The 15392-nt window shown below is 35.6% G+C and overlaps 1 protein-coding gene and 1 long non-coding RNA gene across 3 annotated transcripts in view; both read right to left on the bottom strand.

The window, feature by feature from the left end:
• ARAP2 (ArfGAP with RhoGAP domain, ankyrin repeat and PH domain 2) overlaps nt 1–15392 on the bottom strand; it is a 127189-nt gene that overhangs the window by 95769 nt on the left and 16028 nt on the right. For both annotated transcript variants that reach the window (XM_085059183.1, XM_085059182.1), the window contains exons 5-8: nt 11896–11978; nt 10782–11138; nt 7682–7751; nt 1680–1800 (exon numbers count right to left, since the gene is read on the bottom strand). In XM_085059183.1, the coding sequence (XP_084915309.1) occupies nt 1680–1800; nt 7682–7751; nt 10782–11138; nt 11896–11978 (631 nt within the window). The remainder of the gene's footprint in view (nt 1–1679; nt 1801–7681; nt 7752–10781; nt 11139–11895; nt 11979–15392) is intronic.
• Nucleotides 6255–7670, bottom strand: LOC146438470 (uncharacterized). The gene is made up of 2 exons (XR_014851786.1): nt 7347–7670; nt 6255–7313 (listed from the first exon to the last, which is right to left on the bottom strand). It is a non-coding gene; the product is annotated as an uncharacterized LOC146438470 (long non-coding RNA).

Below are 15392 nucleotides of genomic sequence, written 5' to 3'. Positions count from 1 at the left end.
ACAAAACGAAGATAACAGCCTGACAGATTAGCACAGGGAATGTGATCCAAATGTTCCTGTAACAAATTTTGTTTTAAAAGACACGTGTTTTCTTGAAATACTCCAGTAATCTTTTCAAAGTACTTTAGTATAGCTGAGGGCATCAAATTACCATGGTAGTGAGTTTTTTCAATGGTATTTCACTCCAATGAAACAAAATCTCACTGCATCTGAGCAGGTTATGCTCTAATTCTCTGCTATCCCTTGTTTAGTTATTTATTTCACCCCCAAAAGCCCCTAAACTTTCAAAACCATTACGTATAGTGCTTTTCCCTCTAGATATTTAAATCCATCCAAAAGTAATGCATTTCTGATATCTCAAAGTACATATAAAAGTCTCCATTTCAAAGTATTTGACAGAAGTTAAGTACCCTTTGAATAGTCCCAGAACAATTCCCAACCACAAATCCACAGAAGTAACAAGTTTGTGCATGTAACAGAAATCAGTCAGGGTTATTTACATGCTTTACTGGGAATACATCATCCAGTTCTGGATACAGAAAGGACCCAATGTCTTATACAATAAATATTTCTAACCATTAGTGAACAGCTTTACAGACAGGTTACTATTTCCAAAGATGATTATATACTATATGAAAATGGAATTTCATTTATAACAAGTTGTTGCTCTGAGAATATTTTACAAGTCAGTATAAGTTTTTAACATGTTTATAGTATCCAAGGCAAAGGTGCATAAAACAAATTGCAGCCCTCAAAATGTATTGTATCAACATGGTTATTATTCTAATTTATGAAAAAAAATTAAAAATAAATTTGGAAGACAAAATGCAAAAATAATAAAGAAATACATACTTTTAAACTCAGCTAAGAGCATAAAAATGGGTGAAATTATTTGAGCCAAACCTGATAAGAAGGATTTGTTCAATGATGCTGCACTCCTGTTACAGCCTGCAGCAAATGTTTACAACCAAGCTATAACCCATAAAAATGGGATTTGATAATGGAAATGCTGAGAGACCCTTAGCTATAATGGCTCTGGCATGTACTGCTGTAAATACATATTGCACAACTCTCTTTTCTAGACATTCATTTTTATTTTATTGTTTCCATAAATAAATCATATATGCACTGATATTGATTCCACATATTAGAGTTGTAGGTTGATAAGGCATTCAATTGGAAGGCACACGAACTTCCTTGCCACAATTTACATTTATAATCTCTATCAATACGTGGCTGAAAATACTGTATCAGGCAGAAAACCTCAGATTTCCTTTGATCACAGCCTCACATCCCAGCCATCACTCATTGTCTCTTTGTCAATTTTGTATCAAGTGGTGACTCAGAGATGTCTGAGAGCACACAGGATGTAAGAGCTGCTAGTGAGACTTGAGAAGTGTCCAGACAAATTAATCTTTGGGACGGATGGCGGAGGAGGCAGAAGAGTTGGGAGTCAAAAAGAGTCTTCTCATTTTGATATTTCAAAAAGCCATTCCTCAACAATTTCCGTAGTCCTTACAAAGTTTTGAGTCATCTCCAGTTTCACTTTATGAGCTCAAACCAGTTGGATTCCAGAAATATTTCTCATAATATAAGAAGTTCTATTTCACAAACAGAATTTATCAACAGTAATTACACGGCTTTTTGTCAATTTTTAGAATAACATATCTTCTACTTACCTTCTTTATCCACACGGAAAACAAAAGTCCTTTGGGATGTGACAACTTCAAACTTATTCTCCCCATGAACTCTTACTGTTGCTATAGCAGAGAGCAGAATTATTCCCTTTGAGAATACTTCCTGTAATAAAAAGGCAGTCAAAATATTTAATTCTCATGGAATGTTAAATTTGTCTCAGATAATACTACTTATCATGTTATTTAGGAAGTTCACCACACTTAACAAAACTGCATTAATAAGTAAACCCCCTCACTACCTACCTATCACCAGCCTCACTGTTCTGGATCTATGCACATCTACTACCTTCTAAAATAGCATAAAATCTCATGATGAGATAGATTGTGCATATTTGAGATACAACTTCATAAATTGTGTCATGGTATTAATGTTGCAAAGCATCACACTCTTTAATTTACAATTTTATGCCAAAGTAAATTACATTTACTACCTCACAGAACAATAATTTAAAAATATATAATTATTATACTCGTATGACAGAATCAGACATGGGAAAAATATTGCACTTTCTCCAGGTAGAGAATTCTAAACAATTTTTCTGTTCCTCCCACATCTTTCCCCATCAGTGGGTAGCCAATAAGAAGTAAATTCACTGATTTTATCCCTAATTTTGAACACAAAGAAGGGCACCCTTTTGTAAAAATACATTGTCCTGTCACTGCTAAAAAGACTGCTCTAGCTTGGACCAGGTATGCTGGTCCTGCTTTCCTTCTTGCTATATGTGTATGCTGGTTTTCACTGCAATAGAGTTAACTTCTTTCACAGTAGCTGGTATGGGGTTGTGTTTGGTAACAGAAATAGTGCTTATAACACAGGGATGTTTTAGCTATTGCTGAGCAGTGCTGATGGACTCAAAGCCTTTTCTGCTCCTTGCCTCACCCCACTCACAAGGAGGCTGGGGCTGCAGAAGAATCTGGGAGGTGACACAGCCTGGACAGCTGCCCCCAGATGACCTGGGGGATATCCCATACCACACGGCATCATGTTCAGTATATAAAGCTGGGAGAAGAAGGAGGAACGGGGGAATGTTCAGAGTGATGGAGTTTGTCTTCTCAAGTCACCATTAAGCAGAATGGAGTCCTGCTCTCCTGGTGATGGCCAAACATCTTCCTGTCCCTGGGAAGTGGTGAATGAATTCCTTGGTTTTCTTCGCTTGTGTACAGTTTTGCTTTACCTCTAAAAGTTTCTCTATCCCAACCCACAAGGTCTGATGTTTATTCCTCTGATTCTCTCTCCCATCCCGATGGGGGGAGAGGGAGTGAGTGGATGTGGGGCTTGGTTGCTGGCTAGGGTCAAAACACAATAATTTGCAGTCAGCATAAATTTTCCCAACATTTTTAAATGTCCAACTAGGATTAGGAGAACTGAGCAGAACACAAATATAAGATAGGAAAAAGGAACTGCTACAAGTACTTCCTTCCTTGAAGTAGCTTATGTTTTCACCTAATTAACCTAAGTGTTTGGGGTGGGAGTTGAAGGGAAGGAAAGCTCAAGCAGACATGCACTTTGGAAATACCTCTGTATGATTTCTGGATTCCAGAGTTAACACTGCTCCTGTCTCCACTATGCTTTGATCAATTCATTTTCAGACCAAGACAATTTAGATATACTACTAAAATTTATGATCCAGATGCAGTGATAGTCCAAGAGTCAGCTCCCCATAAAGAAATTTTCCTGTAATAATTTTCCTCCTGAAGTATAACCTATTATAACAGACTTGTTCCAACCACTTGAGGAACACTGTGAATGCAAAGCATGAAGGATACACTGGATCATTTTTTTGTTTACTGAGTCTTATATACTAACATGATTTCATTTGGAGGTACCAATACATGTCAGTGAAGGTAGTTTAGTGGATAAATAAATAGAAATATGGGAATACAGCAGAAGGAGCATGTTACTATAGTTACACATAAGAAATATAATGATAATAGAATTTCATATCTATTTTATTATGGCTACATTTGTTAAATGTATTTTAACATATTTGTAAATAAGATTGTTGTGTTGATAGGGATATTACGCTAACTACTAATCCTTCCAATGGCAAAACAAAAGTTTTACATTTACTGTTTCTGTAGGTATTCAGTTATGTTATGGTGTTTGCAGGCATCTGCTGGCTGCATTTGGTACTACTGCAAGAGAATAAAAGACTGCTGGAAGCTACAACTATTTTATTTCATTTGCTCAAAAAAAGTCAATTTCCTTTTCAGCTGAGCACAGTTTTGCCTTGCTATTCAAACAATCATCCATCATCCTTTTTAAAGCTTTGTTCTTCAAGGCACACATATTTTCAAATACAGTTTAAACCATAATAATTTATCAATCTATCTATCTTCTGCAGCAGCTTTTCTTTCATGTGCAAAAATAATGCCTGTTAAAAAGCTCTTGTAGATCAAGATACAATATCTCTCTTTGAAATACTCCAGACTAGAAATTAGGTGAATTATTTAAGAATATAGAAAACAAAACCAAACAAACACAGCCAAGAATTTCACAGCTATTTATTCTGTTACTGAGTGGTGTAAACCTGTTTCAGAGCTGCTAAAAATTCTCTGACAGAAAGACTTTCTAGCAGGGAAAGCAAAATGTTTGGATGGTTTTTTTTATATCAGCTGGTTCAATAAAAAAATTTATTTTCAAATACAACCCCATGTCACTCATTGACAGTTGTGACTCAGAGTTGAGGTAAAAGATCCTGGAAAACACCATTTTGGACTGCTTTGGCTTTACTTCTACAACAGATTAAGTACAACTGATTTCAAAAATGACGATGATTCACCAGTTTTGCAGTGAATTTTCTTCTTTGTTATGTTCACATGCACCATAACACAACAAAATATTGAAGTTCTCCACTTGAAGAGGCAAGTCTTTTTCCTAAATCACTAATATATTTGTCAGGGATGCTAAGCTGTTTTTAAATAAAAACTTTCAACATAACCAGCATTTTTTGCCTTACTGTAAAGTGCATGGTAAAACACCAGAGTTCTGCCAAAAGTAGGAAGAAATTTGAAACAAAGTTTGTGCATATAGGGTATCTCAACAAAAGCTTTCCAGTTATACCTTCCCCTCTTCAGTTTGCTCTCACTTCAGTTAACCACATTTTGTTAAGACAAAGCCACATGGGATGTTGTTCTGATTGCATCAACTTTCTCAGGACCAAAAACGTAGAAGAAATGAGAGCAACACAGATTCAAACTAAAACCTTCCCTAGGTCATTTGCTGTTTGTTAAAAACTAAATTTTTTTTCCATATATGTAAATACAAAGTAAAGAGAACTCTATCAGTTAGAAGTTGATGCACAACTAGAACAAGGTTAGAAAAATGTTTATAAAATTAAGGTTTAAATCATTCAGAGAAGCATTCATATGGACATTTTCAGGAATAATATTCTCTGTATCTTCCCACTCTATTCTCCAGTTGTTTCACTCTTCATTAGCCATGTAGTACACTTCCCCTTCTTGAGAACCTCACTTCTCTCTAGTTCCTAATTTGAATGACAAATAGAGCTATTTAATATTGGTAGTGTTTCTGGGTAAAATAAACAGTTTCATTCCACTGAGTCTAACCTTCTCTGCTTGTAATAAAATTTCTAGTATGGATTGGTTTCCTTTTGAGACCTACTTGTAATTGATATGTGAAACCAAAATTATAACAATTTTTTTATAACATGCTTGTCTGTGTAGAAGTGTCCTCAGACAATCACAGATTAGAATAGACAGAACTGAACTTGCCATTAAGTTCTAAAGTGAAAACAACAACTCTCCCATTTAAATACATACACAGCCAGCTATGTAGGAGGGTGGACATGCAAGGCCTTGCAAGGAGCTCGAGCTGCATGCAGGTCTTGATGGGTCTGCAAATAGTTGTTAATAATGTCAAAGAAACAACACACAAGCAACAGCAGGAAGATGCTGATGTCCATCTCACAGGAAATATGAACACCATAGGTGTGGGGATAGCGATCCAGCAGAGACCACTGCACAAAAAAGTCATGTTGCCCAGCAACACCACTGCTCATTCAACACAATCCCATTGGGCACTAAGAAATACTGGCACCCAACTATGTTTTCCTCCTATCTGCAAGCTAATTTGAGTTTCACCAAATCCTCAGTTCCCAGAATTTGCTTCCAGCCTTGCGGTTCTCAGATATATATCTTTCTTCACATGTGATACACCAAGTTAACAAGTCAGACATTCACGTTTGGTCAAGCTGTATACACATACAGACCAACCAGCATCTTTTTCAATACCCAGAGTGAGGTTTGGACTCAGATTCCAGGGAAAGCGAGACAATGAGGCTTCAACACAAGTGTTTGCCAAGTTCCTGATTGCCTAACCTACCACACAGACCTTTTAAATAGAGGATGCAGAGTTGGTAGGTTCCTACGCATCGTGTGACACACTAAACATTCCCTTGAGTACAAGGAAAGATTTCTGGAATCTCTTATGACAGACGAATGCATAACAAGTACTATTCTAGCATAATTGACCTCCAAGTAACACTTTCAGTAGCTTTCAAAAAACAAAAAATATTAAGAAAAGGAAATCTCCAGTGGAGATACAAGACTTAAAATTCTTTATTAGCATTTCTTTCCCCAATTATGCTACAGAGAGTGTTAAACAAATCCCATTGCTGTATTTTTTCAAGTCTTTCTTAGTAACTAACCCTGGTCTTCTGCTCCTCTGATGCCTTGGGATCAATACCACAAAGGGGTAACATTTTTTGTCACTGAAAACTAGACATTATTCTATTGGTGCCTTCACCTGAAAAATCATGACTCTTGTTGTAAGTGAAGCAAAATAAGCAAGTAAAACCAGATTGCTTCAAGTTTGCAATCAGTAGGCACAAATATCAATGTAAATAATTTTTTGAGCATGCTCTTAGTTCCTCAGAAAATAAACAGTGTTATCCTCCTCCAGTTCTTACACCCACACCCCATCACAAAGCATCTGTAGATCTCTTATTGATTACTACCAACCAGCATACTGTTTCGGAACTTTTACCTGAAATTGTATTTTCTTCCTAAGTAACATGTATCTTCAACAGGAAATGGTTTCCAGCATTTAAAACAACATACTCGCATATAACCTCAACTTCCCTTAACATGCATATTGTACAACCATCTACCACTTCTGAGTCTAAGAAGGTCTTCACTACTTCCAAGAGGAAAAAATAATAAGCAAACCACAGAGCAAAAGGAAAATAATTTTGTAGTGCTCTGAAAGGTAATTACATGGAATTGCAAGAGAAGTACAAGGAATATACACTTTGTTGAAAACCATGATTTACAAATGTATTTTTGCATCACACATAAGAAGTGAACCACTTTAATCAAAGCTCACAAGTTTGCGAATGTTTCAGCAAGACTCAATCCTCAGGTACAGAAGCAAAACCAGGCATAGACATTGCAGTACTGTGCTGATTTTAAATATCCCCATTCAAACCTAACCTAGTTCAATGACATACAATTATTCATAGAAGACAAACAGGAAAAATATATTTTTAATCAAAGAGTCAACAAGTGCATAGGTTTGGCTTGCTTTTTTAAAAAAAGGCCCCCCATGCCACTTTTAAGTTTTCTCTCACAATCTCCAGCATGTGAGACATGGTACTTATGCTGCATGTAACATGTAACATGTGAGACACCAAGACACTTTGCAACCACCATCAAAATAACATCTCTCTCAAAAGTGAGATCCTGTTCTGTTCTACAGACAGCAGCAGTGTCAGTGTCTCAATAAAGAAAAAAAGGTCTAATGATATCTACCTGGAAAAGTGAGTAATACAAGTCCTTCTAGGAAATAAAAGGATGAACAACACATGAAGACAAGGACACCTTAAAATATTTAATTTTAAGACAAATTGAAAATTAATTTAAGGTGAGTATTCATTTGTAATTATTCAAAAATTTCTTTAAGGTAACTTGTGTATGACACAGGTGCATTTTGCTCCAAACATGATCAAAACATTGTCCCTTACCTTTTCATTGTTGTAATAAGATATGCTCTCTCCATCAAATTTAACCCAGCGCTTCTGAAACACACGTTTGCTGTGAATCAAACATTAACACAATTAATACATAGCTAACACTGGTTTTTCAGAATGTCTCAATCACAAATTATAGAAAGGTCAAATCATGTTTAGCTTCCTGTTCAAATAAATATCCTGAACACAGAGTATAACTTAAACTGCTACAAGTTCTGTTAAGATAGTTTCCAAAAACGAAAGCTGAGAACCACAAATGACCATTTCCCTGTCATGCTTACAACAAGGACATCTCTGTTTCAGGCTATAGTACCTTCAGCCATTTATATCTACACATCTCCCTAAGACTCCAATGAGTAGATAGTAGTCACACCACATCTCCCAACAAGTACAACATTAAATTTAATTTTCAATGTGTGTTATCCACTGGTCATCATTAATGAGAAACTCCTTTGATTACTTCAGTGTGCCATTAACTCACGCTCTGTAAGGACCTTCTGAAAAATATATTTTTACATCAACCTGAAGTAGTCCATTACACTCATTAAAAATGTCGACAGCCTGTTAGATATCATCTATAAATGTCTCGGTTCTAAAATCTATTAAACAAGTTAATTAAGCAAGCACAAGACCCCACTAATGTATTTTCCCAACATTATTTCCTTTCCCGTTAAATGAGGGCTCTGCTTTAGGATTAGTAGACTGTGATAGCTTATCAAAACTTTAATCAAATAGCAGCTCTGGCTTAATTAACTTGTATTATATGACCACAATAAATCATCATTTTTCATAACCTGGGAAGGCCAATGTACAATCTATTTTCCATTAAAATGTCAATAAAGTCAAGATTATGCAGGGAAGAGGGAACCTAAGTACCACATACAACGTTAGGAAACTGAATGGCTGTACAATTTATAGTGGGTTAACTAAAACAAGAGAGGCCGTACTTTAATTGCATGATTTGTAGCAAGTTAAGAAAACAGTACATATTCTTTTCCCTGAGGAGTCACAAACTGCCAGGTGTAAATTGGAGCACTATAAAAAGAATGGGAGGTGTAGAACAGAGTGAAATATTCTGTTGGTGCAATGTGAAATAAAATACGACAGTGCTTCAATAGTTTGAAAAAATATTTTTTTTTTTTTAATTTGGCTCTGTTTTTTTTAATTCTTCAGATATTTGAGAAATGGTATTGTAAGAAAGAGAAACCAAAGTCTATAATTCATTGAACCACGCCTCAGAAAAAGTCCTTGAAATGTAGCTGTGGAGTATCACTGGACCAAAGCTAATGACCCTGCAACTGTTCTACTCAGTACTAACAGTACGAATTTTGTGGTTAACTCACTATCTTTTCCAAATAATATAGTCTCACACCGCACTCTCTTAAAGCTTTCATAGCTTGTTCACAACTCTGTCCCCTCAAATAGTGCAAGACAAGCCAACTGGAATCAAGAGCTATACTTTTTATCGCTCTGCTAGCTAACTGCCAAAAGTGATGTTTAAAAAAAATTATCCTGTAAGTAAGATACAACAAAATTTACAACTAACTGCAGCTGTCTAAGAAGTCAGTACATTAACAATTAAAAAAAAAAAAAGTGTAAATGCATATTATACTGGGAAAAAGTCTTTTGATTCTGTGTACAATTATTCTTTAGCAAAGGTGAACAATAACAATCCATAAATGTGAGTGAAAATTTTGAAACAATTTAAAAAGGAAAGAAAATAATTTTGAACACCTTGAAATTCTGTGATGGTAAAAGAAGTTTATTAAACCTATTATTCCTTCTTGTTATTCGCCTTCAACAATTTATCACTGTATCAACACAAAGCCAAAATACAAAGAAGATAAAACTTGTCAAATCAATTTCTTTAGAAAGGAACAAGAAAAAAATGGAAATTGCTATACAACAGAGCTGCTTCCAGTGGGTCAAAATCAGACTGTATTCTAAAAAAATTTAATTAAACAAATTTCTTACTTAACTAAAAAAGAAAAATAATTGCTATACTACTTGCTGAGTGGTGATGATTATTATAGCCATAAATAATCAAAGGAAAGGCCAAACAGTTTAATACCTTTCAGTGCAGCTAAAAATAAAGTCCTAAGAACAAAGAATGCAGATCTGCTAAGGCTTGAATAGAAGCACAGTAGATTTATTATAGCACGAACAACTACAACAGCTTTAATTTCTAGTATTATTGAAAATCAGAAACAGACTGAAAAAGTAAAATTGTGCCACTTTCAGTACAAAAAATAATTCATAGAATTGATAAGAATATAAGAAGTCATAAGAACAAATGGAGAACTGAAAACTAAAATTTAAAAAGAGGAAGTTAGAAGAATTTAATCAGAGTTTGCAAGCATTTATGGAGGAAAGATCAGATAATGAAGCCTTCTTTAGTAAAAAACTGTTTAACAATAGCTGGAGTTTAAAATCAGTTAAAATAAAGCAAAAAAACGTAGAACACAAACATGAGATTTGTTATTGTTGTTGGTGTTTAACTACCAAATGTGGCACAGAGTATTCATTCTCTATTGTTCAACCCTCTCCCCTTCATTATTTGAAGTCTTAAAATAAGCCTTAAGCTCAGATTCATTCCATCAAATTTTAGGCACAAAAATAAATTAAACCAGGAGAAAATTCATCCCAGGTGAATTCTAAGCTCAAACTCATACATACAGAGAAGAAGAGTGACTCCAGTCACACTAATTATTAAATTAAATTCCATGGCCAAATTCGTAGTATTTCAGAAACAGAGTTTGTTTTCACTTTCTTTGTGGCCCACAAAAAAATCAACAAAAATGTAACTGGAAATACTGGTACAAATTAATTCTGTATTCTTCCACTGCAGCTCATGAGTTGTGACCAACAATTTTAAGAAAAGCATTTTTCCTGAGCGTGTCTCCTAACAAAACTTAAGGATAGGTAACATCACTAAAAATTTTTGAACTCACAAGAGCCTAGTGCTCTTTCAACAAAAAACAATTCCCTTTCCTCTTCCACTACAAATATTAAGCAGTGACCAAATACAAACTTAACATCTCTGATGCAAACATACATTGTCACAAATACACAATAATCACTGTAAATACCATACCCTTGAGGGGATAATTTATCCAGCCATCCTGCTTTAACCTTCTTTACTGATGGTCCATAAAAGCAAGCATATGGTGCTATTGATTCATTTCCAATCAAAGTTTGATCTCCACCAAGTTGCCGGAAATTCATATGTTCACTGGCCAAGTGATCACAATCTCCACTTTGTGTCTTACTACAAGATGCTGAGTGTGGTTTAGCTTTATTTTTCTTTTTCTTTAAAGGCAAAGAATGTTGTTCCACAATAGAATATACAGATTCACTTTCAGATTCTTCTGGTGTTAATGATTGCTCTTCCTGGGACAAGGATTCATTTTTTGTAAATTCTTTTATGTTCTCTTTCTGGTTATTAAAGTAACTGGAAAGAAAAAGTGCATTTTACTCTTAAAAATATATTACTACAATGCACATATACATAAAATTAGTAATTAGAACAAATACTGGTAAGACATAAGTATGTAACTTGCAAATCATAGTGATAACCACAGACATGCACAACCTATTTTGGAACTATGATCATCCTGAATCCTGCTTTCTCCATTCAACAGGAATAGTACCAAGATGACATTCCTTTAGAAGCCTGAACAGAAATTTAAAATTAATTCTCCTTCCTCCAAAAACAAGCTCCCCTCATTTGCATACTTTGGAGGACTTGCAGTATCACCCTCTCCCACCTCAACAGGAGCCTGGTACAGACTGGATAATTAAGGAGCACATTAGCTCCCACTTATCAAACCATTGACCACTGCCTGATGACAGGAGTGGAGAATGAGTTTTAGTTTTGTGTTTGCTTGGGTCAGGTGTTGTTTATCTAATGAAGAAGTAAATTATGCAAGCTCTCAGACTCAGTTAGCTAGGAGACATACAAAACTGGAACTTGATCCTCCTTATTCCACTGAAAACAAGAACAGCTTCCAAATCCACAAGAGATTCTGAAGCCTGGTTTAGACAGTCTTAGAACAGCCACAGAGGCTAGCTTTGCCTCCAGGATGGGGTAAAGGCTCAAATAGGAGAAAAAAGCCAGTCACAGTTGTGCCTTCAGAACTAGACATCTACTTGTGACATCAGTAAATAACATTTCCTTCTTTACACTTCCTCTATAATTTATTTAATACCATAGATTCTTGGAAGAATACTCTTCATTCGTTCCTAGATCCAATTTAGTTTCACAAGCCAGGAATTCATTTCCATGAAGTTCCTAGAAAAGAAAGAGTTTGTAACCAACATTTTTACTGAAGGAGTAAATGATATTTAAATTACTGTAGATATAAACCACACCCAGCCTTACTAGCAAAGCTCTTCTTTCCCACATTTTCAAACATGCATTTGAAAGCTGATTTTTGTATTCTAAGAAATGTTATTTTCAGCATTTTAATTTTAAATAATAATACTCAGATAAAACATTTAAGCATGGTCCAAAATACCCTAATACAAACAAATCAGAGAAAGAAATTCAGTGCATAGAAATATCAGTGCTCTGATTTTTCTCGAGCCACCAATGACATCCTGGTTTTGACAGGGATAGAGTTAATTTTCTTCCTAGTAGCTGGTACTAGGGCTATGTTTTGGATTTAGTCTGAAAATAATGTTGATAACACTGATGTTGCTGGGTACTGCTTACTCAAAATCAAGGACTTTTCAGCTTCCCATGCTCTGCCAGCCAGCACATGCACAGGAAGCCAGAAGGGTGCACGGCCAGCTCAGCTGACTCGAACTGGCTAAAGGGATATTCCACACCACAGAGCATCATACTCTCTCACTTCCACTACAGTTACTATCAGCCTTAGTATTATTATTCTACTTTGCTTTAATTATTAAACTGGTCTTATTCCACCATCAAAGTTTATTTGTTTTCTGTTTCTCCTCACTGGGGTGGGAACGAGGGAGTAGCTGTGTCCTAGCTGGAGCTGGGGTTACACCATGACAACTGAATATTTTTTAAACTCAAGAGCCACATGTTACATGCAGCATAAGTACCATGTATGATTTGCCACTGCTAGACTACTTTTCATATCAGCCCTGCTCAGAAAAAATGTACAGTCTTCATAGTACACTAAAGACAAAATAATGCCAAATTCAAAATCCTAAAGTAACATTGAACTTAGACGAATACATCTCATTGGGGTTTTTTAGGCTAAGGTCTGCTTCCTAAAGGGCTCCTTTATTAACTTCTGCTTAGAAATCTTTATCACAAACTGCTTGCAGTGTACAAAAAGTTAAGGGTAACACTACTTGTGAATACTACATTTCACACTTCTTAAACTTAAATCTGACAATCATATTGCACTACTAAGCTTCTCAATATGCGTCTTTCTTCCTTTAAAGAAATCCTAAAATTAACATCTTCAAGCTTGCTGATTTACTCATTTAAGCATTTTGATTTACTCATTTAAACATTTTAATTTACTCATTTAAGCTTTCATGTGTACATAACAAATCTGAAAAATGGCAGAAAAAAGTGGGTAAGCTTTCACAGAGTTGTCATTTTTTTTCTGAGCAGCAGCACCTAATCTTGTTCCTGAGGACTGTACCTTGGCAACGTGGAAAGGCAAGATTAAAAAAATGGACATAGTCCAAAGCAGAGGAAGTATACACTGCAGCAAAAATGTAGAAATCACAGTCTGATGCTAGGATAAATCTAAGTAAACTTTCTGTTTTTCTCTGCCAACCAGCTCTATTATTAAAATAAAAATCCACCAAAACCTAACCACCCACACATCACAGTACTGTGCTGTTGCACTTCTGCACTAAGGGCTAGAACTGAAGACCAAAACCAAAAAAAAAGCAAAGGAAAAAGAATCCCCACACCAACAAAACCAACCAACCAAACCCAAAAAAAAAGAACCACAAAAACAAACCCCAACCAAAAAGCATCCACATACCTTGAAAACAAATTTAATAGAAAACTCAAAAACAACCTGTCTACTGTTTATCAAATACTTGGATTGCCTGGAATCTCACAAAAGAAGGAGAAATGGACACAATTCTACCCAATAGTCAAAAGGCTGATATCACAGCCCATGAAACATCTTCAGAGTAAAACGTCAGTATCTTTATCTTCATTTGCTTATCAGGATGCAATTCCAAACCCTACCCACTGAAGCTACATGGTAGTACCTCTTCCCCCCCTGTCATGAACCAATACAATAGCAGTTTGATGTCCTGCTTGTGCTCACTCCATAATCTTCAGCACTTGGACAAGTGAATTCAGGGAGCCAGATAACTTCCAAGCAATAACTAAGAAATGCATTTCTATTGTCAGTAGATTTTAAAATGCAAAAGTCCACAAATGAAGACAGTTTGTGGGTAAAGAAAGTTTTACTTGCTCACCAACATGTATTTTACACAAATTAAATCCCAAGCATTTCCAATGTCCTGTTTACAGAAATACCCTGCAAGATGCTCAGGCTGCAAGACAAGACAAAATCCCCACCTCCTGCAAGTCTCTGACGTTATTATACAAAGGTAACAGCATTTTCTCATGCAGTCACCTTTATAGAGAGAGGTATTTCTTCTATGTATGTACTTTCTTCTATATATGTACTATTCTTATGCATAGGGAGCACCTACCCTTAACAAAGAAACCTGACTTCTGGATCCCAGACAGATGGAACTGCCTACTGACAGGCCTGCAGAAAAACCCTCTACTTTCAATCAGGAAGTAATTCAGATACACTTCTGGTTTTAGATTTTTCTAACAGGTAGTCCTGATTTCAACAGCGAGACAGGAAGCTTTAAAGGCAAAACACAGAATTGCATAAAGGGTATCAGGACTGAGCCTACATTAAATGAAGATTCAAAGCCATTGAGGAGAGGCATCAGGAAATCCTGCCTTAGTCTTCTATTAAAGCTAATGTCGCACACTTCTTAGGCTGAAGCTTGAATCATGGTTTGGCAATATAACTTTATAATGGGTTCATAGAGATAAATTCCTCCTTTTAAAATATTAAGGCTTCTTATGTTAAAGTGATAAGATTTGCAATCTGGCCAGCTTTCACAGTGTCCCAATGCTTAGGAGCTCACACAATTTACCAAGCTCAGTATTCATGTTTAATTTAGCCTGACAGTCTACAGCAAGAAATAAAGCCAGTTTTACTCTTGAGGCCTAAACTCATTAGAATTCAGTTTTCCTCTGAAGGAATTCTTATATATTTGACTCTTTTAGTAAGACACAAAAATAAAGTGGCTCTAAAACATTTGGATTTTTGTGGATTTTAAAATCAATATTTAAAAAACCAATTCCTTCTTCAGGTTGCCCTCCAGAGGTTTCTCTTTCTACTTGTCTTTGTTCCTAACCAAAATCAAAGACGTATTTTCTTTATAACCTTCATTCCCCTGTTCTCACAAGCTCACTTACTTCCAGTCTGTAGCGACTCATTACCTATTTCTACAGGCACTCCCTTCATAAAAGCCTACAGAAGCCTTTTCTTTACACCAATGAAACAGAAAGAAGGGTGATGGCCAACTTACAAGCCCTTAGAACATATTTCAGTCAGTAAGTATAACAACTTGACACCTTTTTTCTATATATAGAAACTATACTCTGTTGTGACAACATGAAGCAGCAGTAAAAAGCTCTAAAATCTCAGATATTTTACAGTGTTATCTAAAT

This window comes from Lichenostomus cassidix, chromosome 4 (assembly GCF_008360975.1).
Source record: "Lichenostomus cassidix isolate B80296 chromosome 4, HeHo_3.0, whole genome shotgun sequence".
Classification (NCBI taxonomy): Eukaryota; Metazoa; Chordata; class Aves; order Passeriformes; family Meliphagidae; genus Lichenostomus; species Lichenostomus cassidix.
Note: the sequence above shows the minus strand (reverse complement) of the source record. Positions and strands in the feature narration are given on the sequence as shown.